This window comes from Rhinatrema bivittatum, chromosome 3 (assembly GCF_901001135.1).
Source record: "Rhinatrema bivittatum chromosome 3, aRhiBiv1.1, whole genome shotgun sequence".
NCBI lineage: Eukaryota > Metazoa > Chordata > Amphibia > Gymnophiona > Rhinatrematidae > Rhinatrema > Rhinatrema bivittatum.
In genome coordinates this window covers 192,083,848-192,111,794 of record NC_042617.1, presented here as the reverse complement: position 1 = coordinate 192,111,794, position 27,947 = coordinate 192,083,848, and the positions used below count along the sequence as shown (strand labels likewise).

Here is a 27,947-nt window from a genome sequence, read left to right as displayed (position 1 = left end):
GCATGTGTTGTCTCCTGTCTTCCTGCATGAAAAGCATAGGGTCAAATATGCTGAGCAAGATTTTTCTTTAAATTAAGACTTTGCTATGTACGTGATGGACTTTGTCCACTAAAGAGTGTCATCTTGGTTTGGGTTTTTTTTTGGATTTTTTTTACGGACTGATTTCAATTCAGTCAACTATCTTCTTTGATGCAGGCCATACTATCTACTGTATACCGGGATGCTGAGGTCAAGGGTGTAAGGGGTGTCCCATTAGTTTCTGGCAAAGGTACAAAGGACAGAGCACAAACTGTAACTGTTGCAGCCAATGCTTCTGCAGAGTGTTTCCTATACTGTCTGTCTTTTGTTATGGAGTCTGCTGTGTGTGTCTAGACATGGTTTTTCTATATCGAGTGTTTTGTGTGAGACCTGTTCTCTCTGCTTTTTTTTTTTTTTTGGGATATGCTGTTTATTCCAAGTTTGGTGTTACAACTGCTCTATCCTCGAGTCTCTCCTTGGTTTTTTTTTGTGTGTGTTTATGTGCTGTGACATTTTTTTTCCCTTTATTTGCTTCATGAAATTTTTGGCTGCCGCTGTTTTTGGCTTTGCAGAGTTCTGTCATGTTGCATGACCTTGTCTTTCAGGCTTATATTGAATGGTTTTGCTCTTCTTTGTCAATTTTTTTTTCATTCTTTGATGTTCTTACATATAATTGTATCTTTTTTTTTTTTTCCTTCTATGTTCCCCTGACAATTCAATGCATGCAGCAACTCTCCATGGGGCTGATGTTATTCAGACCAGGCATGTATCCATCCTGAATGTTGCTATGGAAGTAAAGCTATTAGCGGTGTAGTTGCATGTACTGACTACTTTCCTGCTTTGCACCTGCAGTTTAATTTGATAGTGAATCTTTGTGACTCTCTTCTTTGCCTTTTTTCAGCCTTGCCCCAGACACGATGTAGCTCTGGGAGGTAGAAAGGGAGGAGGAGGAGGAGGCCCCAAGAGGCTTAAGGATGACCCTTCTAGCAGCAGGAGCTTCATGAGGACTGGGTCCCTGTATCCCTCCTAAACCACAGGAAAATAAAGTCTTGTATAAAGACTTTTTTTTTTTTAGGGTTTTAATAAATTATGCTGTTTAATTGTTTGTCTTTGGTGATGTTTCCTAGGCTTAGTGGGGTGTGTATGTCTGTATGCTGGGTATAAATGCAACAATATGAGTGGAAGTATGCAAGGTAGGTGCCAGTAGTGTGTATTTTTGTGATTAATGAGCAAGAGCTGTGAATTGGGAGGAGGGCAGATGTATGGATAGTGAGTGGAGATGCTTGTACAACAGGTAGGGACAGTGACCATTTCTTTGAAAGAGACAAGTCCCTTGATATGCTTACAACAATCATGGGATTGTCTTTTTATAAATGAGATGGAATGTTTTTCAGCTTTTCCCAGAGCTTTTTTTTTTTTTTTTAATTTCATGTTTGGTGTTCTTAGGTACAGTAAAAGAAAAAAGTGTGAGCGACACTATCTGCAGGGTTTTCTGTGGAAGGAAAAGAAAATTATTTTCCTCCCATAGAAAACAACGGGGGATATTAAGGCCAAAGGGAGACCACCCAGCTTTACTCTTGTGCTGGCAGAAGATGGTGGCACAGCAGCAATTCTGTGTTGAAGACTGGACAGGGATATACGGAGGCAGCATTCACAGCCCCTGCAGAGAGTGGTGGGAGAGGAGTTTAAGCTACTGCACCTGCAGGTGACGTGTCCTGGCCAGACATATACAGTACCAGCAAACCAACTTTTGTATGGTGCTTCAGTCATGTGTCTCCTGGCACCACAGTGGCTGGGCCAGGTGGGGGGGAGGTGATAAAATAAGGGAGAAACCCAGCTGGTTGCAAATGAAGGCACATGGTGCTATAACCCTTCTTATTGAGCTGGAATCCCAAAGGACCTGGAGGAAGCTTCCAGCCCAAAAAATAAATATACGGTATATGTGAATAATATGCTTGCCAGCCAACAGTAAATAAAATGGGGCCCAAGAGATGATTCTGTTGTGCCGCTTTATGAAACAAAAACTCATGTGTACTTACCTGAAGCAATGAAGAATAATTGTATTTCCTAGTTAGTTAAATACAGTATGCATTGTATCATGGTTCTGTGAATTTTTAGGGAAATAAGTGTTTTCCCCTACCCTCCAGGTTGTAACTGCTCAGGTGATTTGATTTCTTGTTAATTGAAAACTGTTGGGAAAAGTCCTACCCCATAACTCGAAGGCCTACTGTCCTTTCACCAACAGAAGTTGTAAACATAGAAACTTTAAAGCAGAAAAAGACCATATGGCCCATATAGTCTGTAAGGAAATATTTCCTAAGATTACTCCTGAGTCTACCTCCTTTCCATTGAAAAAGGCTCACCTCCTGTGCATTGAAACCTTTGAGATATTTGAATCTCTATCATATCTCACCTTTCCTCCAAGGTATGCATGTTTTGATCTTAGTCTGTCCCCATATGCTTTAGAACAAAGATCACTGACCATTTTAGTAGCCATTTCTAGATAGACTCCAACCGATTTATAAAATCTTGAAGGTGCGGTCTCCACAATTGTACACAGTATTCCAAATGAGCTCCCACCAAGGACCTATACAGGGCAGAATCGCCTCACTTTTTCTGCTGACCATTCCTCTCTCTATGCAGCCAATCATCATTCTGAGCATTTGCCATCACTTTAACTACCTCTTTGGCTACCTTAAGGTCATCAGACACAATCACCCCCAGATCCCACCCTTCCTTCATGCTTAGAAGAATTTCACTTCCAATACTGTATCTTAGCTAACAAGCCTCATGTTTTGCTAGCTCTCTCTCGTTTCCTCACTTTCCTTGCTGTTCACCCTGGGCAGGTTTTGGTATCAGCAAAAAGACAAACCTTTCTCGACAATCCTTCTGCTATGTCATTCAAGAAAATGTTGACAAGGACCAATCCCAAGGCACACCGTTACTAATACCCCCCTCCTAAGAGAAAACACCATTTACCACTACCCTTTGTCACCACCCAGTCAGTCACTCTAGGATCCATACCAAGGGCACACAATTTATAAGTCTGTGCAGAACCATGTCAAAGGCTTTGCTGAAATCAAAGTATACTACATCTAGAGCTTTCCCTTGATCCAACTCTCTGGACACCCATCAAAGAAGTTGATCAGATTTGTCTAGCAAGATTTACCTCCGGTAAAACTATGGTGCCTCACATTTTGCAATCGATTGGATTCCAAAAACTGTATTATCCTCTGTTTTAGCAGCGATTCCGTTAATATGCTTGCCACAGAGGTCAGATTAACCAGCTTTATTTCCCAGCTGCCTTCTTACTTCCACTTATACCAATAGGAATCGCATCCACCTAGCTCCAGTCCTCCAGAATTACTCCCTACTACAGCCAGAACTCCAGTTGTCTTCTGACACCTGGGCTTGAGCACCTCCATAACAATATTGGAACACCATCAACCCTAGTAGGAGACTCGCACTTAGGTTTCAGGTGCTCCAGCAACATTCCTCAAATGTCATTTTACATTTAAAAGCAATGCTTTTCATGCTTCTTTAAATCTTATGCTTGAAATATTTCCATGAATGCTAAGTACTGGCAGTGCTTGCAGGGATTATTAGAGCAGCCAGTTAAATGGTGCCATTAGAGCTCAAAACACATTGTTGATGTAAAATCTCAGAATCGAGCATTAGGCTCCACCTTAAATGGGGGGGACCTAGCTGCTGACACCAACATTTAAAAAAGGAGATAGATCATCTTTCAAACTAGGCCATGGGGGAAGGCCAATAGTCACAAGCATATGGTTCGGAGGATGATAACTGCCAAGGATACTTGCAATACAAGGAAGTTAGAATATCCTAGTAGAGAGGTTGTGCTTAAGTCTGATGCAGCCAAAATGAATGTAGAAGAAAAGTTTACAGATGTGAATGACACTACACTTCAGTATCTGCTGCTAATAAGCAGGTTGTGAATGCAAATAGAAGTAAAAACACAAATAAACATACTTCAAAATGTCTGTATGTGAATGCCAGAAGTCTGAATAGTAAAATTGAAAAATTAGAATGTATGGCATTATATGAGGTTTTAGACATAATAGGCATCTCATAGCTGTGGTGGAATGAGGATAATGATTGGAACACAATGATACCAGGGTATAAATTATACTGACATGACAGAACAAATCACATTGGCAGAGGGGCGGTGGTGTATGTGAAGTATGGCATAGAGTCAAGCTTGATAAAAACCCTGCAGGAAACAAAATGTACTATGAATTCCTTATGGATAGAAGATGGTCAAGAGTATCACAGTGGGTGTATACTTACCATCCACCTGGACAATGAAAAGCTAGCTGAAATTAGGCAAATAAACTTGGCATAATACCCCAGTACTGATGGGGTCAGTGTCTCATCAGTACATGCTAGAGAGGTTAATTTTTTAGATGCCATAAATGACTGCTTCATGGAGTATTTGGTCCTAGGACTGATGAGAAGGGCAGCTACTTTAGGTCTGTCCTCGGTGAAGTGCTCAGCCTGATGCAAGTGGCTACTGTGGTGGGGCTTCTAAGCAATTAGTGATCATAATGCAATCAAATTTGACATAATCACCGGAAGGAGGACATTAAGTAGAACTAATGCTATAGCCTATAGATTTTAAAACTGAGGTAGAATGAGAAAATTAGGAAAAAAAATAAAGTAGTTGCAAAAGTTATATGTTTGCATGAGATATGAACATTGTTTAAAAATGCTATCTTGGAAATCCAAGTAAAATGTTTTCCATCCATTAAAAAAGATCAAAGGAAGACCCAAGCGACTGCCAGCATGGATTATGGTGAGGTGAAAGAGGCAATTGAAGCCAAAAGTGCATTGTTCAAAAAATGGAAAGCAGATCCAAATGTAGAAAAAAGACTAGAGCTAATTACTGCATATTAGATGAAAAAGAGTAGTAAGGCAGACCAAGGGAGAATGTGAAAAGAAGCTTGCTAGAAAAGCAAAAAGCAATATTTAAAAACTTTTTAAAGTACATTCAAAATAAAAAGCATATGAGGGCCTCAGCTGAGGCAGTAGATGAATAAGGAGTAAAAGGCGTGCTCAGGAGGATAGGGAAATAGCAAAAAAGCTGAATGAATTCCTTGCCTCGGGCTTTCCTGAGAAGGATGTTGGCAACATACCCATGCTGGAAACATTCTTTTAAGGTGTTGATTCTAAGCAACTAAAACATCTTTTTTTATAATGGTGGATGTAGTGGATCAATCATCAAACTAAAGAGTAACAAATCATGAGGACAGAATGGTATCAATCCCAGAATCCTGAAAAAACTCAAACATAAAATTACAAACCTGTTGCTAACAATCTGTAACCTATCGTTTAAAACAGCCACACTGGCAATCTTTAAAAAGGGTTCCTAGTGTGATCCAAGAAAGTAGAGACTAGTGAGCCTGACATCAGTGTTGGGTTAAATAATAAAAGCTATTCTTAAAAACAAAATTGCTGAACATATAGAAAGGCATGGCTTATTAGGGAAGAATCAACATAGATTTAGCAAAGGGAATCTTACCTTCTCCCCATTATCAAAGAGATTTGTTTTAAGTGCTCAGAATCAACGCCTTAAAAGAATGTTTCTAGCATGGATAAGTCTTGCCTTACAAATCTTTTGACTATTTTCAAGCTATAAATAAAGATGATAAAGGTCAGCTGGTTGATGTATAGTGTATCTGGATTTTCAGAAAGCATTTGACAAAGTCCCCCATGAGTCTCCTCAGAAAGTTAACAAGTCATGGGAATAAGATGTAGCATTATATTGTGGATTGTTAACTGGTTAAAAATACAGGAAACAGAGGTAGGACTAAATAATTTTTCCAAATGGTGGACGTTCATTAGTGAAGTACTACACAGATTGATATTGGAACCTATACTGTTTAATATATTCATAAAAGAAAAGGGGTCAAGTGAGGTGATCAAATATGCATGTGACATGAAATTATTCAAAGTTGCTAAAACACCAGTGGGTTGTGATGAACTGCAGAAGGATCTTATAAGACTAGGAAACTGGAGATCTGAATGGCAGATGAAATTTAATGTGGAAATGTGCAAAATGGTGCACACAGGGAAAAATAATCCCAGCTACAGATACACAATGCTGGGTTCTGTATTAGAAATTACCACCCAGGAAAAACTTTGAGTCCTTTGGGGACAGTACATGGAAATCCTCAGCTTAGTGTGTGGAGGAACTCAATACAGAATGTTGGGAGTGATCTGAAAAGTAATGGGCAATAAAATGGAAAATAGCATATTGCCTTGTATTGAGTGGTGGTGTGACTGCACCTTTCAGTATTGTGTGCAGTTCTAGTTGCTCCATCTCAAAAAAAAAAATAGCTGAATTAGACAAGCTGCAGTTGAGGGCAGCAAAATGATAAAAAAAAAAAAAAAAAGGCTTGGAACAGCTCCTCTGTAATGAGAGGCTACACAGGCTAAGGTTCTTCGGCTTGGAAAACAAACAGAAGAGAAAGGGACATGGTAGAAATGTATAAAATCATGAGCGGGATGGAGCAGGTAAATAAAGGATGATAATTTACCTTTTCATGGTGGATACACCATGTTCGTTTCATGGTGGATACACCATGTTCGTTTCATGGTGGATACACCATGTTCGTTTCATGGTGGATACACCATGAAACGAACAGCTTTTATACTAATCAGAGAAAGCACCTTTTCACACTGCATACCATCAAGCCATGGAATCTGTTGTCAGAGAATGTGGTCAAGGTGTCTAGCATAGTGAGGTTTAAAAGAGGTTCGGACAAGATCCTGAAGGAAAAGTCCTTAAAATATAGTTAGCCAGATAGACTAGAAAAAGCTATTGCTATTTCTGAGAGAGTAACAAGAACTAAATCTACTTTGCGATCTGCCAGGTACTTGTGACCAGGTCTAGCCACTGTTAGAGACAGGTTGCTAGGCTTTGATGGATCTTGATCTGACCCAGCAGGGCATTTCTTATGTTCTTATTGGTTAACATAACTGATAACAGATTTCTTATACTTACACATTTGGCTGTGTTGGTATTTGTTGTTTGTAGCATCTTTCTTCAGAAAAGCCTGTGGGGGGGGGGGTCTTAAGGCATGTGGTTTGGTTTACTGAAAGGCACCCTGCAACCTTATTTTGTGATATTTGAATGATTGACAAGTATGGCTGCAGTTATTAATGTTTTTCAAATTTTACATGTTTTAGTTGTTTCCTGTAGTTTATACTTGTCAATATTCTATCTTTGCTTATCAGCGCTTTTGTTCTGGTTAGATGTTTTGCAAAGTTACAAGGAGGTTCATATTCATTCATTCTCCAGATAGCAAAGTTAGCCGGATAAACTTATCCGGCTAACTTTGGAGGTATATTCAATAATGCAGCCACAGTATTGAATATAGCCAGCTGACTTTGACCAATTGACCAAGCTTTTCCAGGTAAGTTATGAGATTAACTTTGAATAACTGAGTTAGCTGGATAACTTTTCCAGCTAACTCAACTCCTCTTAGTTAAATTCCTGGAACATTCCTAACTTAACCGGCTTAATTCTAGCTAGATTGCTTATTAGCCGGCTAGAATGTAGCCAGATAAGTGCCCAAATCTTCATATAGCTGGATAACTTCTGAGTTATCCAGCTTAAATGCGTTAGAATATTGACCTCAAGGAGTTTCTTTAAAATTAGAAGATAATAGCATTAAATTCTGGTGTTGACAATTACCCACTGTAACCAGTATGCTTACAAAATATTAACTGGAAGATATCAGATTCGCTTGGTCCTTCTCCCCCCACCCCATTTCTCCCCTTTTTTTTTTTTTATTTCCCCTTTACAAATGACAGGAATCTTTGTTTGGAACAATAAAAGGCCGCAGTTTATTAACCTTACCCGAGTCCTCAACCAATTCATACAATACATACCCCATTTTACATTTTTTAATAGTGCCCCCCACCTCTTCCAGTGGTAGAGCTTAATTGACATAATCCTCTGAGCATCGGCCCCCCTCCTGCTCATTGTCAATCTCGTGTAGCAGCCCCCCCGCACCACACGAGATTCCCCCCCCTTCTTCCAACTTTTAACCATTACATAAATTCAAAACCTTATGGGCTCGGGTTTACCGCCACAGGAACAATGATGATTCCTTTATCATTGTTCCCCCCCCCCCACTGCGGCCTCCAGTTGAATTATCATTTGTTCCAAACCCTCCTGTATGTCATTATTAAACAGGTCAATGCCTATATCAGATAAATGCACGCCATCTGCCCGGAAGAAACCTGGAATCACCTCCCATGCCCATTCGTGACGTACCCAAAACCCCCCCTTGCTTTACCACCCATTTCCCGATTTGCTTGTTCATCTTCTTCACACTCTTGCACCATAGCGGTGTTCCCAGAAATGTTATCCTCAAAATGATATCTGACCACCCCAATTTCGTTTCAGGCATCACGTTGAACAATGTACTGAAGTCCTTCTTGATTTTTGCAATCAAGTCCTTGCATGCCCCCTGTCCAAGATCATTGCCCCCCAAATGTATTAACAACAATTTCGGCATCTTCATCTCCAGAACGCAGTTTTGTAAGAAAGGTAACAGTCCATCCCATTTCATCCCTCGACGACTGAGCCATCTGACATTCCAATGCCGTCTTTCCAACTCCAAATGTGTTCCATAAGGTCGCTGTTCGGCTCTGTTGCGCCCAATGAATAAAGGAATGGCCCACTACCCAGGCCCATTCACACTCCCCCTTTCTCCTCTCTGCAAGAAACACATCAATATTAATACCAGCCCTCAGCACAGATTTTTTTTTTTTTTTTTTGGTGAACACCGCTTATTGATCCTTCTGGACATATGTCAAAAATGCATTGGACTTCCATCACCCTATCGATTGTATGGCACTGCTCGTGATACCCCTCTCTGCCGCCGATGTCGCCGCCCCAATCCTGAACGAATGGGAAGTATACCTCTGTTCATCCCATCCCACAAACCTCAACACTTTTTTCAGAACCTGTACAAACTGGTAAACCGTAACCGGCGAACCATCCTGGTGTAACAACAGTAAACCGCCCTTCCGCGGCCTTACTGCCACAAAGCGCTGCAGACTCCGTACCGGGCACACCAGCTCGTCCACCGCTGGAACTAATGTTACTACTTGCCCTTTTCCTAACTGGTCCACCTTAGAACGATGAATGCAAATAGTCACGGACTTATGACACATCCACACGTTCTCTGCTAACAAGCCTGTTCCAAAATCGCTCCCTTTAGTTGTGGCAACCAACTCATTCACTCGCATAGCGCCAAAAAATGCCAACACGAACGCGGACTGGAATAGGAGCGCTTCGTAACTGGATACACAAACCGCCGGCAAACTGCCAACCAATACTCCCAAATCTTCATAACGAATGGGGAGTCTCCTATCAGGCGCCCATCCCTTCTCTCTTTTCCACCCTCTTAACACCCGTTGCAAGAGAAAACTCCCTCCTGGATTTCCCCATCCCTTCAACTTTTGAAAAAATGAAAATCCCGCCAAATAGGAACGCACTACTGCCACCGAATATCCCCTGGCCTTTGCCCATAATACAAATTCCACCATCCCCTTGTCCTGTACCAGACCTCCCGTCCATCCCCTTCCCTCCAAATACTGACTTATCACTCCACATCCTCTCTGATACACTTTCCAAGTAGCGGGCACCAACGACTTCTTGATCAACGTCCACGCGGAAACCTTCCCAGCCTCCACAGGTGCTCTGGGAACTGCTCCCCTTCGGACCGTGCTCCCGGCACAAGTACTCTGAATTCCTGCCACTTAAAACGAGAGAGTGCATCCGCTATTACATTCTGCTCACCCGGCACATACCTCGCTCTAATAGTGACATTTAAAGTCAAACATTGGAAAACTAATTCCCTCAATAATTCCGATACTCTGGGACATTTTGCAGACAATCGGTTAATAACTTGAACTACACCCAAGTTATCACACCAGAACAAGACTTTCTTATTAGCTAACCATTTTCCACAGACACAGAGCGCCACTACAATTGGGAATAGCTCCAGAAAATTTATGTTCTCGAGCAACCCATCCGCCCCGCCACTCTTCCGGCCATTGAGGCAGCACACCAACTTCCTTGAAAATAGGCTCCAAAGCCTACCACCATCCCCGCTGCATCTGTAAATAATTCTAACTCCCCGTTGGTTACCTCCCCGCTTTGCATAATACATACTCCGTTGAATGTCTGTAGAAATTCCTCCCAAACCCTCAATTCCTCCTTTACCTTTCACGTCACCCTGATGAAATGATGACTGGCACGTATACCCGCTGTAGTACCCGATAACCGCCTAATAAATGCTCTACCCATTGGATCACTCTACAAGCGAAGTTCAATGCCCCTATCAGCGACTGCATTTCGCGTAGCGTGACCTTGTTTGCCCGTGCTACTCTCGTGACTAAACTGTGTAATCTCCGCACCTTTTCTTCCGGTAAGCGAGCTTCCATTGCCACGGAATCAAGCTCGATTCCTAAAAATACCAAACGCGATACTGGCCCTTCCGTCTTCTTTTCCGCAACTGGTACCCCAAACCTATTAGCTACCTGTAAAAAACCCCTCAACTGTCTCCTACAAATGTCCGACTTGGCGGGGCCCACAAATAAGAAATCATCTAAATAATGTACAATGCTGCCCAACCCGTTATTTTGTTCGACCACCGATTGCAGGAATGTGCTGAACACTTCGAAAAAAGCGCGCGACACTGCACATCCCATCGGTAAACATTTATCTATATAATATTTGCCCTCAAATTGAAAACCCAACAAAGGAAAGCAGCTCGGGTGAATGGGGAGCAATCGAAACGCCGATTTGATATCAGCTTTCGCTAATAGCGCCCCTTTTCCTGCCGACTGAACCAGGCTCACTGCTTCGTCGAACGAGGCGTAGCGCACAGAACAAAATTCCCGTGGAATCTGATCATTCACCGAAGAGCCTCTAGGATGAGACAAATTTAATATAAACCGGAACTTACCCTCCTCCTTCTTTGGTATAACCGCTACAGGAGATAAGTACATATCCACGTATGGCTGCGACTCGAATGGCCCAGCCACCCTCCCTAACCTAATTTCCATCCCTATTTTATCCCGAACAATCTCCGCGTATGTTCTAGCAGACCTAGCGTTCCTACCCCTCCCCCCATGACTCGAACCCGCAAATGGGATCACAAAACCGTCCTTAAACCCATCCCATAAAAATTGCCCTACTTTACCTTGGGATACTTGGCCAACCATGGACACATCGCATTCAATGATATCAGCGAACTCGCCAAATCACTCAAAACCCTCAAACCTTTCCACTTTTCCCTGGCAAACCCACTACCCTGTCCGCATTTGTGGGCAGAATGAGCTCCTCCGCAGGTGGCACACATGTGTCTGAACTTGCAGTCCGGGAATAAGCAGGCTGCCCTATTAAATCTCCAGCACACAATCATTCCCTCCCACCTTAGGCCTAACTCCCTGCAATCCCTTCCCAGCCTGATCCCCCCCATCCGAAAGGACTGCCCTGCCTCGCTATTACCTCGAAACCCCTTAACCTCACTAACTCCACTATTCCCCACGCTAACTGCCTTCTGTCCCCTCACGCCTTTATATGTCATTTGTGTTAACCACAAATTGATATCTTGCGATCCCCACGACATTGCTCTACTCCCCGCCATCTTGTCCCGAACTTTCTCATCGTAGTTGAGCCACGCCCAACCCCTCCGTAATCCCGGAAAGCACCTAATATGCTATCAGCGTATGCTAATAACGCCCCATACTGTGAAGAGTCGTAATGTCCCACTACAACTTGCTAGCCTTAAGAATCCCTCACCCAATTAACTATATTCTTCGCCACTTTCACCCCACCTAAACTTATTTTGTTTCTTTTTATCCTTCTTTTGCTCTTCTTCACACCTCTCCTCCCTTCCAATAACTGAAAAATATTCACATACCTTCTCTTACGAATCCGTCTCCGGCAATTTCCTAGGAACTCCTCCCACAGCTCCGCTAATGTCGGCACACCCTGACTGTCCTGCCCCATGTAACGGCCCTTCGGCCAACACCGCAGGATATTTTGGACCTGATTCCGAAGACTCCTCAGACGAGTCAGAATCGCTATCAGACGAAACTACTCGAAACCTTCACCTTTTTCTTCTTTGCCTTCCCTTAGTAGACTTTTTCCTTTTTTACTGCCTCACCTGAACCTTGTGCCGTCTCCCACACTCGCTTAGCAACTTTATCCCGACTTCCCTTCGCCGGTCCTGAACCTCATCCCTCTCCGTCTTCCTGGAAGGTCCCTGTCCCTCCATGCTTCTTGCCTCGATGTCCCCGGCCTTGCGTCGTCCTCCGCCTCTGAAAAACAAAATACCTCCCTTCCTCTCTCTTTACTGGACCTCGCCCCACCCCAACCGTGCACCTCCCTATTTCCTCCACTACTAATATTAACCTTAAACGATGGGCCCTCCAAACCACTCCGTGATGCTAAACCCACCGGACCACTGCTGGGAACCTGCACCCTATTCCCCAAGCTATTCCGTTCCCATGCCAGCCACCCCCCGAAATCCTGTCCTGCATATCTATTAAAATCTCCCTGACTCCCAATCCCCTGCCACCCATACAGCACCTCCCCTCCCTTGCTGTCCTCCGGCGGAACTCTCAATCCACTCCTGACTTCCCTGCCTTCCTTTCCTTTTGTTCCAGCCACGGCACTTACTACCCTGACGCACCTTACAACCAGCTCCCTTGAACGGGCTTGGGAGGTTCGCCCCGTCCCCCTGCTTGGCCCACACTGCTCCGCTGGCTACCCTTCCCGTCTTCCTCTGGTTATTTCCCGGAGCCCCTCGGATCGGGGGTTCAGACACCCCTTGAGCACTCCTGCCCCGCCACCCACTTGCAGCGCCCCGAGCACTCCCCCTCCCTCTACTCCCTAATCTGTTAACCAACGTGGTCTGAGTCGCCGGCCCGAGGCAACCCGCTTTTGCTCCGCCCCTACTGACGCGCGCAGGCGGCGCTCGCACCGGACTTAGCACCGGAGTGGCAGAGCCGCCTCATCAAAATTGCTTGCCTTGGGGGAGGGGGGGCTCGGCCGGGTCCAAAAAACTAAAGGACAAGCGGGAGGCGTTCAGGGACACCTCCGCTAGGTCCTTCACTCGCTGCAGACCGCAGGGGGCGGAGACTCGTCCGAGACATCAGCGCCGATGTCATCGGGCTCAGGGCCGCTCTCGCCGGAGTCGTCCACCGCGGCCTCCAGCAGGAGTTCCAGATGGGGGGCCTGCGACCCGTCAGAAACCGGGACCGGGGAGAAAGGAAGGTATGGGACGCTCGAGGGGGATGGGGGCGGGGGGCCGCGCGGGCTGAGGGAGGAAACGAAGCTTGAGGCGGCAGGCACGACGGCAGGGGGGTGGGCTCTGGGAGGCCTGGGCGGGGAGCCAGCCGCGAACGGGGGCCTTCTTAGGCATATTCGCCAGGAAGGGGAAGGGGGGGGTGGGGGCCCGATGGGGCTCCGGCGCCGTGATAATCAAAAAATTTAAGTTCCTGGTATGCAATAGAATTATAATTACTTTATTTATTTATTTATTAATTTTTTTTTTGTTTTGTTTGTAAAGCGCAGACGGGAACTGTCCCCTACTGCAATTACACTAGTCGAAACCTTGGTAATGGTTCTTGTTATCTCCTATATATATTATTATTATTATTATTATTTTTTTTTAAGAAGATTACCTACTACAATTTTGCCTCAATGCTGCTCCCTAGCAAGAAAAGCCTCTGCCCGCTGCCTCAGCCGTTCCTCTCAGACTGAGGCGCGAAACCGTTTTCCCTATATATCCTCCCCCTTCCACCAATCCCTGACTCTCCATTTAAAATACTCATCTTCTATTGGCTAACCTCACCCTTCCCCCTTTTATCCCTTCCTCGACCTCTTCCTCTCATCTTTTAACCCTTCCCGCTCACTTTACTTCCGTTACCAGCGTGGAGCTAGACAAGCTAACTCCACTTCATTAATTACAAAGAAAAATCAATTTATTCTCAGCTGTGCTTTAAGGTCCATGAACTACAGTAGGTTTTCATATGTATGGAAATGCCTTCTGGGGATACTATATTTATTTGGATACTATTTTTGTTTTCTCCTCTTGGCTCAAACTTAGTAAAGGTTATTTAGCTTCATTAGGGTGTTTTGTTTTGTTTGTTTTACTGTGAATAGTTTTCAATGCTTATTTAAAAAATATATTTGTTGATTGCTTTACAGAAATTAGCTGATCTTTTTTTTTTTTTGAAAACTAATTTTGTTTTGCATTTTTGTTAATAGTAACACTGCAAGTACTGTACAAGCTCAAAACGGCAAAAGTGTTTGAAAAATATAGAAATAAAGACGACAAACAGAGCACAGATATTGTAGATGAAGACCCATACGCCATTCAGATGATTTCCTGGTGCCCAGAAAGTAGGATGCTGTGTGTAGCAGGAGTCTCTGCACATGTTATTATCTACAAATTCAGCAAACAGGAAATGACAACAGAAATTGTTTCGGTAATGCTATTTCACTGTGTTTTGGTTTTTGGTCTTGGAAGATGTAGCCTTTAATGCTGCTAATTGAGAACTGCCTTTCAGTTTCATTTTCTGTTCCCCTTGCACAATCATCAGTTGATTATCTTCCTTCTACTTCTTAAAATGGCTTAAACAATATTTTGTGAAAATGAAGTTTCTGATGCATGATTTCCTTTGTGACCTCCAGTTTGTTCATTTGTAATTTAATGGTTAAAAATCACTGTTGTGGGAGCAATAATCAAACTGTCTGCATTGGTGCAAACTCTGGGGGTAGTTTTTACCTGGAGGGTTTGTACCAATAAAGGGAAATTAAGCAAGCAGTTTTGCTTCGATTATTATCCCCAGAAAAATGTGCCTGCAGATATCTCTGCCTGCTTTCTCTACAGATGCTTTTTCTGGCCAAACAATGCACATACAGGCCAATACAGTAAACTTGTGCGGAAAACAAGCACTCAGTGTTGAGCGCCCGCTTTCCTAACACACGCCCAGCCACCTCTCCTGGGCACACGATAACCGTATTTAATGAGAGGGTCACGCTAAAGAAGGTGCTAGGGACAATTGCGGCCCTGGTACCAGTCCATGGCAGCGGGCACCGAGGAGGAGGTGGCTGTCAGAGAGTTAGGAAAATGCATTGTCAATTTTACGAGCTTCCGTTTTCCTAACCTGTGCATAGCCCGGATTAGTAAGATAGACCTCGTTAATCGAGCTTCCCTTTTCCTCACCTGACCGCAGGCACTTTTTAAACCTTTTTTTTAAATTATTTTTAATCTTTGGTTCTCCCGCCTTAATATCGCCAAAAATATTAAGTCGTACATTTTTCTGCAACATTTTTTTTGGGCTGCTCAGAAATTAATGCCTGCTCTGTGGGCTGACGTTAATTTCTGAGCATACAAAATGTGTGGATTGGGCGCACATTTCTTTTGTATTTGGGGGAGAATAGCTAATAGCATAATCAACATGTATTTGCTTGTGAGTGAGCTCTATTAGTGTTCGTGGGAGGGGGGGGGGTTGGAAGCACGTTTTGGGCGTGCTAAAACCCCTTATAGTATAAGGGGTTGTGGACGTGTGTTAAACACTGCGCTCAGCTGAGCATGCTTTACTATATTGGCCTGCCAGTTTTGGAAATGCAAAGCTATTTGCATTTTGCCCTCCCCGAAACCTAATCACCCCTGCAGGAAAACTTCCAATTCTGCAGATAAAATTATGCATGGTGCTGAACAACGTAATATTTTAACCACCTAGAGGGTGGGCAATTTTCAAAGAGCTCACCAGAAACTGCCCTCTAGATGTTCGGGGATATTTATTTTCCTGAACTGACATTAGATAGTGCAAATGTGTTACATGAAGAGAAGTGTGTTTCTAAAAGACTCATCCCTGTGCTTTGCAATTCATTCTAATGGCATTTGTCATCAGAGCATTGCATTAAGCTAAGATTTAGAGCAAAGTTTACCTGTGTTCTCTCAAGTATGTGAACTATGCCAGTGAAATATGGGAGCTGATTTTCAAAGGGTATAGCAAAATTAGGCTCATAAATTGGCCTTTTTAATAATTGATCAGGACTGAGCTCCTAAATTTAGGCTTCCAGAGGTCCATAATCAGCTGCTGCGCTGCTGAATATATCTAGTTATCTTAAAAATTAGCCAGATGAAGTTTAAACTGGCTACCTTTACGACAGCCGATGGCCAAACCAGAGTTTGCCAGATAATTCAACGAGTTAACTTTGAATATCAAGTTAACCGATTACCTTATCTGGTCAACTCAACTCCTTCCTGATCTGCCCATTCTCCTAGGACAAGCAGGATGGTAGTCCTCACAAATGGGAGACATCATCAGATGGAACCCAGTATGCCATTATCCACTCAGGGTCCCTCTTCAGTCTCAATTTTTCCGTGGAGCTTTCGTTTCGCGCTTGTGGAGCTCTGCTCTTTTTATCATTTTTTCATCGTGGTTTTTTCATTCGAGGTCGATTGTTGACTTCCTGCTCCATGGACCCTCTTTCTCCCGGTCGGTGCCTTGGTAAGGGCAGCGCAGTAACGTTTTTCTTCGTTCCTCGCAGGTCGATTCCTGGCAAGTGACACTCGGTGGCTGCAGGTCATTGACCACTGCACTGGCTCTTTTATGGCGTCTGGTTTTCGCCAATGCCTCCAGTGTCCGCAGACTGTGGTCTATCACGTCCACACAAGGTCTGTATCCTCTGCCTGGGGGTATCGCATGACATTAGAGGGTGTCATCTTTGGCGATCAGATGACCCCCAAAGGCTGGTGGCCTGTCTGGACAAGATGGAGAAAGCTTTCAGGGTCCAGAAATGTCCGATCCAGCGACTCCAGCATTGGAGGTGTCAATGGCCCAAGGGCTGCGGGGAAGCCCATGGGGCAACAGAACCGTTCACTATCCACTCCCCTATCCACTCCCCCACTGGGGACCCTCCCAGAAAGGAGGGTGCTAGGTGATAGGGCTGGTCGTTGTCGTCCAACCTCCTCGGATGTCATTGATCGTTACCATCTTCCTCTCTCCAGGGAAAGACTGGGCCAAGCACTGAGGGAAATCTTGGAAGCATCATCACCAGTCACTGTCATCCCACGGCGCCAGGCTTGGGTTGGCATGGCAGCTGCCATGATGCCCCCAAAGTGACCCTGCAGAGCAGAGGCATCAACCCCCATTGAACCCAGGAGTCCTAGGCATTCCCCAATATTCCAGTGCCGGGCACCACTCTCACTCAGGGCTCTGAAGGAGGTCCGGTGACTCCCTCGTCCTCCTCCTCCATCCGTTCTCTCTTCGGTGGATTTTCAGGAAGAGCTAGACTGTAGAGTGTAGCTGGCGGTGATCCGAGCCATACAGGGCATCGAACCGCTGGCTCCACAGCTGCTTCCACTGGTGCCGGAGCAAGCACGTGCGATGCTGGTGCCGCAGTTGGCGTACCTTGATGTCCTTCTCGGTGCTTTCCCAACACAGCAACTGCCAGTGCCCGGGGGTCCACTGATACCATAATGTCCCCCGGTGCTGCCTCTCTCCAGAGAGATTCCCATCATTGGTTCCTCTGAGAAGGATAAGCCATCTTGGTCTGCGGCGCATCATCAGGGTCCTTGCTGCTGCGCCCAATGTTTCCTGGTCTGGTTCCCAGTCCCTTGGGGGCCTCGGTTTCCCTGGTGCCGACAGTGCCTTGCCTTCTGTGCTCAGGGGTCTGGGCAAGGGCCTGCCATGGGGGTCCCTAAGGGACTTTAGTGAGGAGGATGCCCCTTATGACCTGTGGGGAAATGATTCCTCTGAAGGCTCAGATGATCTCCCCTCAGACCCATCCCCTCCAGAGGAGAGGTGCTGGTCTCTGCCGGAAGACCTGACCTTTGCAGGCTTTGTCCGGGCCATGGCAGAAGCCATTCCCTTCCAGCACCTAATGGAGGAAGATGCCCAACATGAGATGCTGGAGGTCCTCCAGTTTGTCGATGCCCTGAAGGAGGTGTAGTGGCTGTTCCCATCCATGATATTTTTAAGGAGTTACTCCTTTGGATCTGGGAGCACCCCATGTCTGTTTCTCTGGTAACAGATGCTGACACCTCTCAAAACCCAAGGTACAGCAGGCCTTGGGTTTTGAGAGGCGTCAGCTCCCACATCAGTCAGTCGTGGTGGGAGTCAGCCCTCAAGAAGGCCAAGCATTCCCGCACCCACGCTTGTGCGCGTCTGGGTTGGGAGCACAGCATTGGACGCCTTGGGTAGGAAAGTGTTCCAGAGCACAATGTTGATCACCTGCTTCGCTTCCTACCAGCTGTACATGACCCACATGCGGGTCCCCAGAGGCAGGCAGAGCTCTGGAATCTCAATGCATGGATGAAACGATGGTGCAAGGAAGAGGGATTCAGTTTTGTAAGGAACTGGAGAACCTTTTGGGGAAGGGGGAGTCTTTTCCGAAGGGATGGGCTCCACCTTAACCAAGGTGGAATCAAGCTGCTGGTGCTAATCTTTAAAAAGGAGAGAGCGCAGCTTTTAAACTAGAACAAATGGGAAAGCCGACAGTCACTCAGCAGCGCATGGATCAGAGGGAGGAATCTTCAAAGGATACAAATGATGCATTAGAGTTCCAACAGTGAGTTCCATTAATAAGAAAAGTAATCCAAGTGCCTGTAATTAAAACCTCACCTGAGCTAAAAGATTCCAATTTATCCCTATCAATTAGAAAGCAGAATGAAAATACAAACGAAAAACACACTTTGAAATGTTTGTATGCTAATGCCAGAAGTCTAACTAGTAAGATGGGAGAATTAGAATCTATAGCAGTGAATGATGACATAGACTTAATTGGCATCTCAGAGACAATTATATCGCAATGACAGAGAGGAGCATCTGGGAGGTGGGGTGGTGCTTTATATCCAGAATGGCATAGAATCCAACAGAAATCCCTTGTGTGTTGGGGAAAAGTACAGTAATAGTATACTATCGTCCATCTGGCCAAGATGGTGAGACAGGCAGCGAAATAAGAGAAATTAGGGAAAGCTAACCAAATTGGGTAGTGCAGTAATAATGGGAGATTTCAATTACCCCAATATTGACTGGGTAAACGTAACTTCAGGACATGCTAGAGAGAGAAAGTTCCTGAATGGAATAAAATAACAGTTTTATGGAGCAATTTTTCCTGGAACCGACGAGAGGGAGCAATTTTAGATCTAATTCTTAGTGTAGCATAGGATTTGGTGAGAGAGGTAACTGTGGTGGGGCTGCTTGGCAATAGTGATCATATAATCAAAGTGAGTCTCCCCTCTCGTCCTGGCTTTTCACTAAAGCATAAACCCAACCTCCCCTCCCTCCCTTCTGTGTTACCCTACCCCCCCTCCTATCTCTCCTCCCCCCCCTCCTCCTCTCCTTCTCCCCCTCCCTGCACAATTGTTAAAATTATGTTATTCCCTATAATTGTACATATTGTATATATCTGCAAAACTTTACCTACAATAATTTATTAACCTAACTTTTTTCTTCTGTCACTTCCCCCCCTCCTTGTTTCCTCTTTTACCCTTTTGTAAATATGTTATTTTAATTTTAGTTTAAATCTTTATTTCCCCTACCTTTCCTTTACTCCCTAGTTATAATGTTTCAATATGTTTCAATTGTATTATGTTAAACATGTTCGATGTAAAGCGCCGCCACAGGCACTAGTTTCATGTTACGCTGTGAACCGATGTGATATCATTGATGAATGTCGGTATATAAAAATTTTAAATAAAATTTTAAATAAATAAATAATCAAATTTAAATTAATGACAGGAAGGGGGACAGTAAATAAATCTACGGCTCTAGCGCTAAACTTTCAAAAGGGAAACTTTGATAAAATGAGAAAAATTGTTAGGAAAAAAAACTGACAGGAGTAGCTGCAAAGGTAAAAAGTGTTCAAGAGGGGTGGACATTGTTTAAAAAAAAAAATCTTAGAAGCACAGTCCAGATGTATTCCACACATTAAGAAAGGTGGAAAGAAGGCAAAACGATTACCGACATAATAGTTAAAAGTTGAGGTGAAAGAGGCTATTTTAGCCAAAAGATCTTCATTCATTGGAAGAAGGATCCAACAGAAGAAAATAGGATAAAGCATAAGCGCTGGCAAGTTAAATATAAGACATTGATAAGACAGGCTAAGAGAGAATTTGCAAAGAAGTTGGCCATAGGGGCAAAAGCTCACAGTAAAAACTTTAATTATATCCAAAGCAGAAAGCCTGCGAGGGTCAGTTGGACGCAAATTTATTACATCGGCCCCAAAGTGGGAAAGGTTGGAAGCAAATAAGATGTCTCTTGTGCCATGTTAATTCCATTCTCAATATGTTACCAGTTATCTTCCTTTCTCACATTTACAAAAATAAGTGAATCAGATGGGGCCCCAATATTCATAGAAATAATCCGGCAAAGTTACAATGTATATTCAGCAACACAGCCTTAACTACTTTTAAGACATTTCAAAGAGTTTGGGGAAAAAGCAAGAAGTAAATAGAAATGTTCTGTTTAAACGCCACTGTGGTATAAGCCATTGGTAAAAAAATTAACTCTTAAATAAATTGGACTGTGACAAAAGCATATTAACTATAGGACCTTTTGAAAGGAAAGGAACTTGTAATATTAAAATCCATACGTGAAAAATGGAGACCAGCATTCAGTGAGCAAGTTAGTTCCCAAATTATCTGGCTAAACTTTGCCGGTTAACGTGCTGAATATACTTGCCTAAAGTTATTCAGCTACATGTAGCAAGATAACTTAAAAAACCTAACCAGATATGTTTGTATATAACCAGTTAGGTTATTTTAGTTATTCAGCCTTGTGTGGATGCATAACTTCCTACTTAACTGGATATTTTCAAAAGATATCTAGTTAAGTAGCACTTTAAAAGAAAAAACAAAGTTAGAAGTGTCAGCTGCTGAATATCCAGCTATACGCAGCAACCACTGCTTATCTGGCTAAATTGATAGCTGGATAATCAGTGGGCGAATTGGGGTGGTGCTACTTATCTGGTTAACTTAATCAGATAAGTAGCGATATTCGCTTTTATTTGTTTAAGTTAATTGGATAAATGAGACATACCATAAAACAGGTCTAACATATCCGGATATAACTTATCTAGTTAAGTAGCACTGAATGTGGGGATATTCAGCAGCATAGCTATATTGCTGAATATCCCATGTAAGCTAGCCGGATAACACTGAATATCGGGCCCATACTTTCTAAATTGCAAAGTAATAGGTTAAGTGCTGGGGTTTAGGAGGGTACCACATTGTATAGTTCTACTATTTAGAACTATTGCCATTGTCTCCTATTTTGTATAATAGATCTTTAATTATTTATTTGCAAATTTTTTCATGGTTTGTTTTTCCTTTTCAACTTGACCTTCATGTGATGCTGTGCTGTCAAATAAATGTATGCTGCTGTTCTCCCTGTAGATGCTTGAAGTACGGTTATTGTATGAAATAAGTGATCTAGAATCTCCAGATATTGACCAAGTGCCAACATTAACAACTCCCAGTGGAGGTTCTAATTCTCAACCTATGATTCCTCAGTCTCATCCATCTACTAGCAGCAGCTCTTCTGATGGACTTCGTGACAATGTACCATGTTTAAAGTAAGTGCACACATTTCACAGAGTGCTTTATTGCTGCTGTGTGTTAAGATACCAGTTCATAGGATGAAATATACAGTGTGTACATGCTTGTCTTCTGCCAGTGCCTCCCATAAAAATTTATAGAGGAAACCAAAAGTATGCTATTCTACAGTTTGCATGTTTGTGGTCTGACAGGAAAAATGGTCTAGCTCCATGCTTTGCAGGGGTTTTCAGTTAGTGCTTAAAATGTTTAAATTGTTTTACATAATTATGTGAAGATAAGAAAAGATTAGTTAAGCATCTGGTCTTTAATCTCAGAACATCTGGCCCTCATGATCTTAAGCTGTAAATTTGTAGTTAACACAATTTGCATTTTGTAATTAGGGCTTCCTGTTCTGCATTTTTTATGAGTAGACATATTTTAAGTTTGTATCATTTGTATGTATATTTAAAAAAAAATTGATATATATATGGAACTAAAGGAAGCCAATGGGGAAAGAATGTATATATCTAGACAAAACATTTGGCTATATAAGTAAAAGCAGAGGCAGGGGCATTGGAGGCCTCAATAGATGGTCTCACACACAGCATTTCCTCATTCTAACATAAAGGGCTCAGGCTTGGGTAAGATACAGTATGACAAGATGACTCAAGCAAAGGTCCTGGAATTTAAAAGAAAAGTTAATTAAAATTGAAAAAAGGGAGTAAAAGATGTAAAAGAAAACCTTAGGGTTTTTTTTCTTAGCTTCAGAAAGTATCTTCATTGACAGAGATAAATTGATTGATTATATTTGTTTCAAAAAGCTTTAAAAAAAAATTACCATAAAACTAGAGGTCTAAGTGGCACAATGGCATTTTGAAAGATGTTTTGCTCTGTGAAAATCTGATATTGTCCAGATAAATTGAGTGACTGAACCAATGTCTGTGGGAAGTGTCAGATTGGTTAGTTTATAGTAAATTGAAATTAAAATAGTTAAAAACTGAGGATATTTTTTTGTTTATTGCTTTTACAATAGTTCCAAGAATAATTGTACAGAAATAAGAAAGACATTAAGTCCAAAAAAGAAAAGAATAAACTAGTGTGCATAATGGAAGAAAGCTAACTTCTTTAGCCCACAATAAAGGGGGAATACTAAAATAAGTGGAGAAAAATTTAAGGTAAAAAATGGCCAAAGTTAGCATTAGTCAGCAAATAAACATCTTAAGCCGAATTTAAGGAGGAGACTACAAAGGGGAAGAAGATATTGGCAAGGAAACAGAAGCCTGCCTTTGCACTATAAAGTTGGTCAGTTGTTGGGTGTCAAAAAATTTTTATTTGACTCCCTGTAACTTAGCCACACATTTCATGGAAAATTTAACCAAAATAATACACCAAGTTGTAAAACAGTAGGCCTCAGGAGCAAAAATCTTTCTTCTAGCCTGGGTTGTTTTTGCTACATCATTAAAAATGTTAGCTCGCAAATTCAAAAAAGGAGTAATTTTATTCCTGAATCAAAATTTCATCACAAGATCTCTATCAGAGTCCACAAACATAGCCAGTAAGGTTGACACTGAAGTCTCTACTAAGTCAGGTCTCTCCAGCCAAATCAGTTACATTTAGAACATCAAAAGAAGACTGCCAAGCAGGATCTGATACAAAATTATTCTTAGCTGAAGGTAGATAGAAAGCTTTAGCAATTGGCGGCTAAATACTCTCAGGAATTTTTAATGACTTCAACAAATATCTCCAACATTTGTATTAGAGGCACTGATTTTTGTCTTGGAAAATTAATCGGTCTGATATTTTTTGATCTAATCACATTTTCTAAGAGTTCCATTTTAAATTGAAGAGCTTTATGGCTTTTCATAAGTCTCCACATTTTCTTTCAAGGAAGACATCTGTGGCTGAAAAACTTGAGTAGAAATCTTTGCTAGCTCTGCTTGAGAAGTTTGTAATGGCTGAGAAAGGGATGGCTGAGAAACAGTATATTGTGACCCATTTGAGAGGCTAAACCAGCAATAAAATCCAAGATAGAGTCCAGAGTAATGACCATAAGTCTGAGTAAAGCCCTCCAGGCATTTAAGGGGCATTTGTAAAAAAAAAAAAAAAAGGTGCAGAATTATCTTGGTCCATGCTGGCTGTGGCCCCTTGCACCATTACTTCATTCCCTGTTCTTCCAGCTCCCATGGCCCAAGGCTGGAATGCAACCTCTGCAAAGTCCATGTTGGAACAAATACTCTCCTCTGGCTGCATAACCGCATTGGCACCAGGGGAAGCCTCTGCAATGGAACCAGGCAGAGGCTGGTCTGAGGGAGACGGGTTGTCTGGTGAGACGATAGTCAGGAAAGATCAATGCCACTTTTGCGCACGTCACACCACCCAAGGACATTTCACCGGCTGATTCCCCTTTGGTGAGAACAACAGACTTGTCAATGGGACCAGTATAACCAGCAAAGACGCGAGCCTTCCCTTTTGAGTTTCCCATAGTTCAAGACTGAGAAACCTTTTACAGAGGAAATTATTTAAAATAGTCTCATCAGGAGGAAACACTAACAGTGGCCATCTTGAAACGCCTCCCCCGAAAAACCATGTCTGAGGCAAAGCCTGAGGAGATTTAAAATAGGGGTGTTTGGCTCATTAAAGCTACCAGTACCGCCCAGTTGTGAATGGAGTAGTGTAGCCCAACGTACTTGGGAATAATATTAGTCTTCACATTTAAGATGAACAATACATTTAGCAGGCATATTGCAAATAGTCTTATGCAATATTGTAGCCAATTTTGGAGGTGGAAGCTTTTAAGTCTGTGGTCGTCTGCCTGGTCGTTTCCCAGTTGGTCTGTTATAATGCTTTGTTCATGGGTTTTCCAGTATAGTTGATCCGCAGCTTACAGCAGCTTCAGAATGCAATGGCAAGAGTCATGCAGAGAAAGCCATGCAGGGAGAGGGGAGGGCAACACTGATGTTGCGCAAACTTCATTGGCTACCAGTCCTGGACAGGATCGAATTCAGTGCTAACAATGAAATTTCAGCTATTTAAGAGAAAAGGCCCTGAATGTTTATCAGATAGCCTTAGGGTGTATATGCCTTCTTGTGAAATGTGGTTCTCGCAACTGGGGCTTTTAGATTTCCTATCCATGCAACATCTTCATTGTATCTTTGTTAGGGCTAGAGCATTTAAGGAGCCAGCCCAAATAGGTGTGGAGGCTGGGGGGGGGGGGGGACACCAGCAACCATAATATGTGTAGGCCGGACCATCTGCCAGTCTTTTTTTTTTTTTTTTTTTTGCAGTTTTTACCTTGGGCAGTCTGCTTTCCCTTGCTGCTGTCCTGTGCTACAGACCATATTTGAGCAGTGTAAGTGGCGCATTCGGGGTTGAAACGTAGGAGGATTTAGTGAGACAAGGGCAGAAGCAGGATGTGAGTTCCAGCAGCGGGCATCCAGTCTCCCAGTTCAGAGTTCCGTTCCTGGGGCTGGGGATCAGTTGGTTTCCTCCCCTTCCCCTTTTCTTTCTCGGACGGCCATTACAACACCTGACCAGAAAATGGGGTCTATAGCACTAGTGGGGGGTCTTGTTGCTGGAACAGGTGGCCTTGCCAGTGCCTGACCTAAGCTGTGATGCTTATGCAGCTCAGGAAGCCTGCAAAGATTCAGCTTCTAAACCCCATTGTAGGTAACACTTTGGTGCCTCAACAGCAATATAAATTGAGGAGAGTGGTGAATAGGCAATTTCTCCTATGGCCAAGACAGGACTGCTTGGTCCAGTGCAGGATACATCGCTCCAGGCCTTGTCTGCTGGGGCTGCTGGTCTCCTGTGAGGCATCCCAGAGCAGCCATGTCAGAGCCAGGGCTCTTTTCTTAAAGGTGCAGTCACCCCGTTGGGATAGGGGGACGTATCCACAGTACAGTCTTGGCTCAGTGGCATGCATAAGGTGGCTCTTGGGCAGAGCAAGGGTTCTGGACAGGCCTTTTGGTCATACGGATGCACTGGGGAGAGGGATTCTACCAGGGCAAGGAGCAGTGCTGAGGTGCATGGGGACTTGGAGCAATGCGGGCAGCCAGAGAGCCAGTGGTTCTGGGCTGGTTTCTGTGGTTTAATCTTGGAAGGACATGTCAGAAAAAAGGACTTGCGGTGCCCATACCTCATGCATCTGCTGGACCTTAGGCCAGGGCACAGTGGTAAGAGCAAGGTGTTTTTATACTGGGCTTGATAGCAGGCGTCCATCTCTGATGCCAGATTGGTGGGTCACCATGCGTGCACAGTGATCCTTTTTGATATATTTGTCATAGAGGTTTTATACACACAAGCAAATATAAAAAAAAGAATTGCTACTGGCACAAGCTACGATATTGTATAGCCATGAGAGGGCTGTTGAATTGTCAGGGTTCTGTCCAGTTCCCTGCACAGTAGCTCTCCACATGGCATTGTTGGCAGAATGGAGATACCTCAGTGCCTTGGGTGTAGCAGTCTTGGGGGTGTATTTGTCCAGTTCTTAATAAAATTAAAGCCCTCTTCCTTACACCATCATTTTGTCCATGCATTGAAACTCTGGGCCTCTGCCTGCCTCTGGGGTTCTGCATGTGGAACGGAGAGCATTTCTGAGAATGCTACCCTGAAGCTTCTGGATTTCAACTTTCTACCTAAAATACTAAATTTGACTTCTAGAATCTCTCTCCTACACCTTCCTGTCATTGTTGCCCACATGTGCAAACACAGCCAGCTGCTCCCCAGCACTTTCTAAAATCCTATCTATGTGAAGCATGAGGTCTGCCACCTTTACACCAGGCAGACAAGTTACCAAGTGATACTCACATTCACCAGTCTTCCAACTATCTACATTCCTAATGATCGAATCACCACCTACAATACTTGTCCTAACCATTCCCTCCTGGGCATGTGCCCTTAGACATATCCTTGGTGCAAGAATATATAACATTGTGAGGGCAAGCCATAGCTAAAGGATTGCCTCCTGGCATACTAAGGTGATGCTCTCCTTCCAGGTGACCTTTCTCCTTCAAGGCAGCACAGAGCTGCCTGAGTAGAGGTGGGACAGCTCTACTATGTCCCTGAAGGTTTCATTTATTTACTTCTGTCTCCCCTAGCTCCTCTAGGTCTGCCACTCTCTCCAGAAATTAAACTCGTTCTTTAAGAGCTAGGAGCTCTTTGTACCAAGTGCAGGCATCCAGCTTCACTAGCTGGTAGATAATTCCTAAATGTGGCACTCTTTGGAAAAGACTGAATAAGCCCTCCTCTTGTTGCTGGACTACTGAATGCATCTTAATATTTTTATTTCCTTTTTTATAGAGTGATTTAAAATTTCTAAGGGAGTAGGGCTGTTAAAACTAATCTAATGTACCTTTAATCTATTGGTTTATTGTGAGCCCTCTGGGGATAGGGAAATACCTACAGTACCTGAATGTAATTTGCATTGACATGCCGAAAGGTGGAATATAAATAAAATTAAAACAAACAATACTTATAGCCCCAAGGAGAGTATTATGAGCCATTGTTTGAAAGAAACAATATTCTCAAGCATGGCAGACCAGACCCCACTTAATAAGAATAATATGCAAATCTTAACATAGAGGCAGAAGAGTGTAGAAGTTTGCCAGCAGCAATTCAATTAATGGATGGCACATTTGACAGTAAATAGCATATGTTTTAGATGATTTCTTAACTGCTGAGCAATATTCCATTTGCAAAAGCTCAGTCCTGGGATTCCTCCAAAACAGCAAATCCAGGAAGGACTCTTTAGCCAATAAGAGAAAATACAATGTTTAGCAATGAGAAAAGCTTTGACTATAAGCAATTTATTAAACCTTCCAATCAAAACCTTTTCTGACATAGAATACAATAAACAAAACCCCTCAGAAAATGGGACAGTCTACCAGTTATTGCTCCTAGCTCATGAACTACATTGTGCTAAACCTCTGTAGTTTCTCACATTCCCAACAAGAATGCAGTAACGTACCTTTCCCTTGATATTTCAGTCAAGAATCTGATTTAAGGGCAAAATTGGTCCTATTCAAAATGAGAAACTGCAATTCCTGAAGGACTACGTTTACTATAGCCTGATAAATAAAGGCATCAATCTCTCATCTGTAACCTCATAAAGATCGCTCCCCCAAACCTCCACCAAGGTTATCAAAATAGTGTACTGTTTCAAATTAGCAATCAAAAATGTGTAAATAGGAGACACCAAGATCAGTTTGCTTTCATAAAAGTCCATGAAAACATCACATTTGCAAGAGAGATAATTTGAGTCCAGTTGAGAAGAAGTAGAAGCACAATGTCTAATCTGCAGATAAGTAAAAAAAGAAATGTTTAAGA

At 43.1% G+C, this 27,947-nt stretch overlaps 1 protein-coding gene across 4 annotated transcripts in view; it reads left to right on the top strand.

Annotated features, from left to right (window-relative positions):
* The window catches only part of STXBP5 (syntaxin binding protein 5), a 1,098,992-nt gene that overhangs the window by 717,547 nt on the left and 353,498 nt on the right, over positions 1-27,947 (top strand). For all 4 annotated transcript variants that reach the window (XM_029594044.1, XM_029594043.1, XM_029594042.1 and 1 more), the window contains exons 15-16: positions 14,339-14,559; positions 21,483-21,661. In XM_029594044.1, the coding sequence (XP_029449904.1) occupies positions 14,339-14,559; positions 21,483-21,661 (400 nt within the window). The remainder of the gene's footprint in view (positions 1-14,338; positions 14,560-21,482; positions 21,662-27,947) is intronic.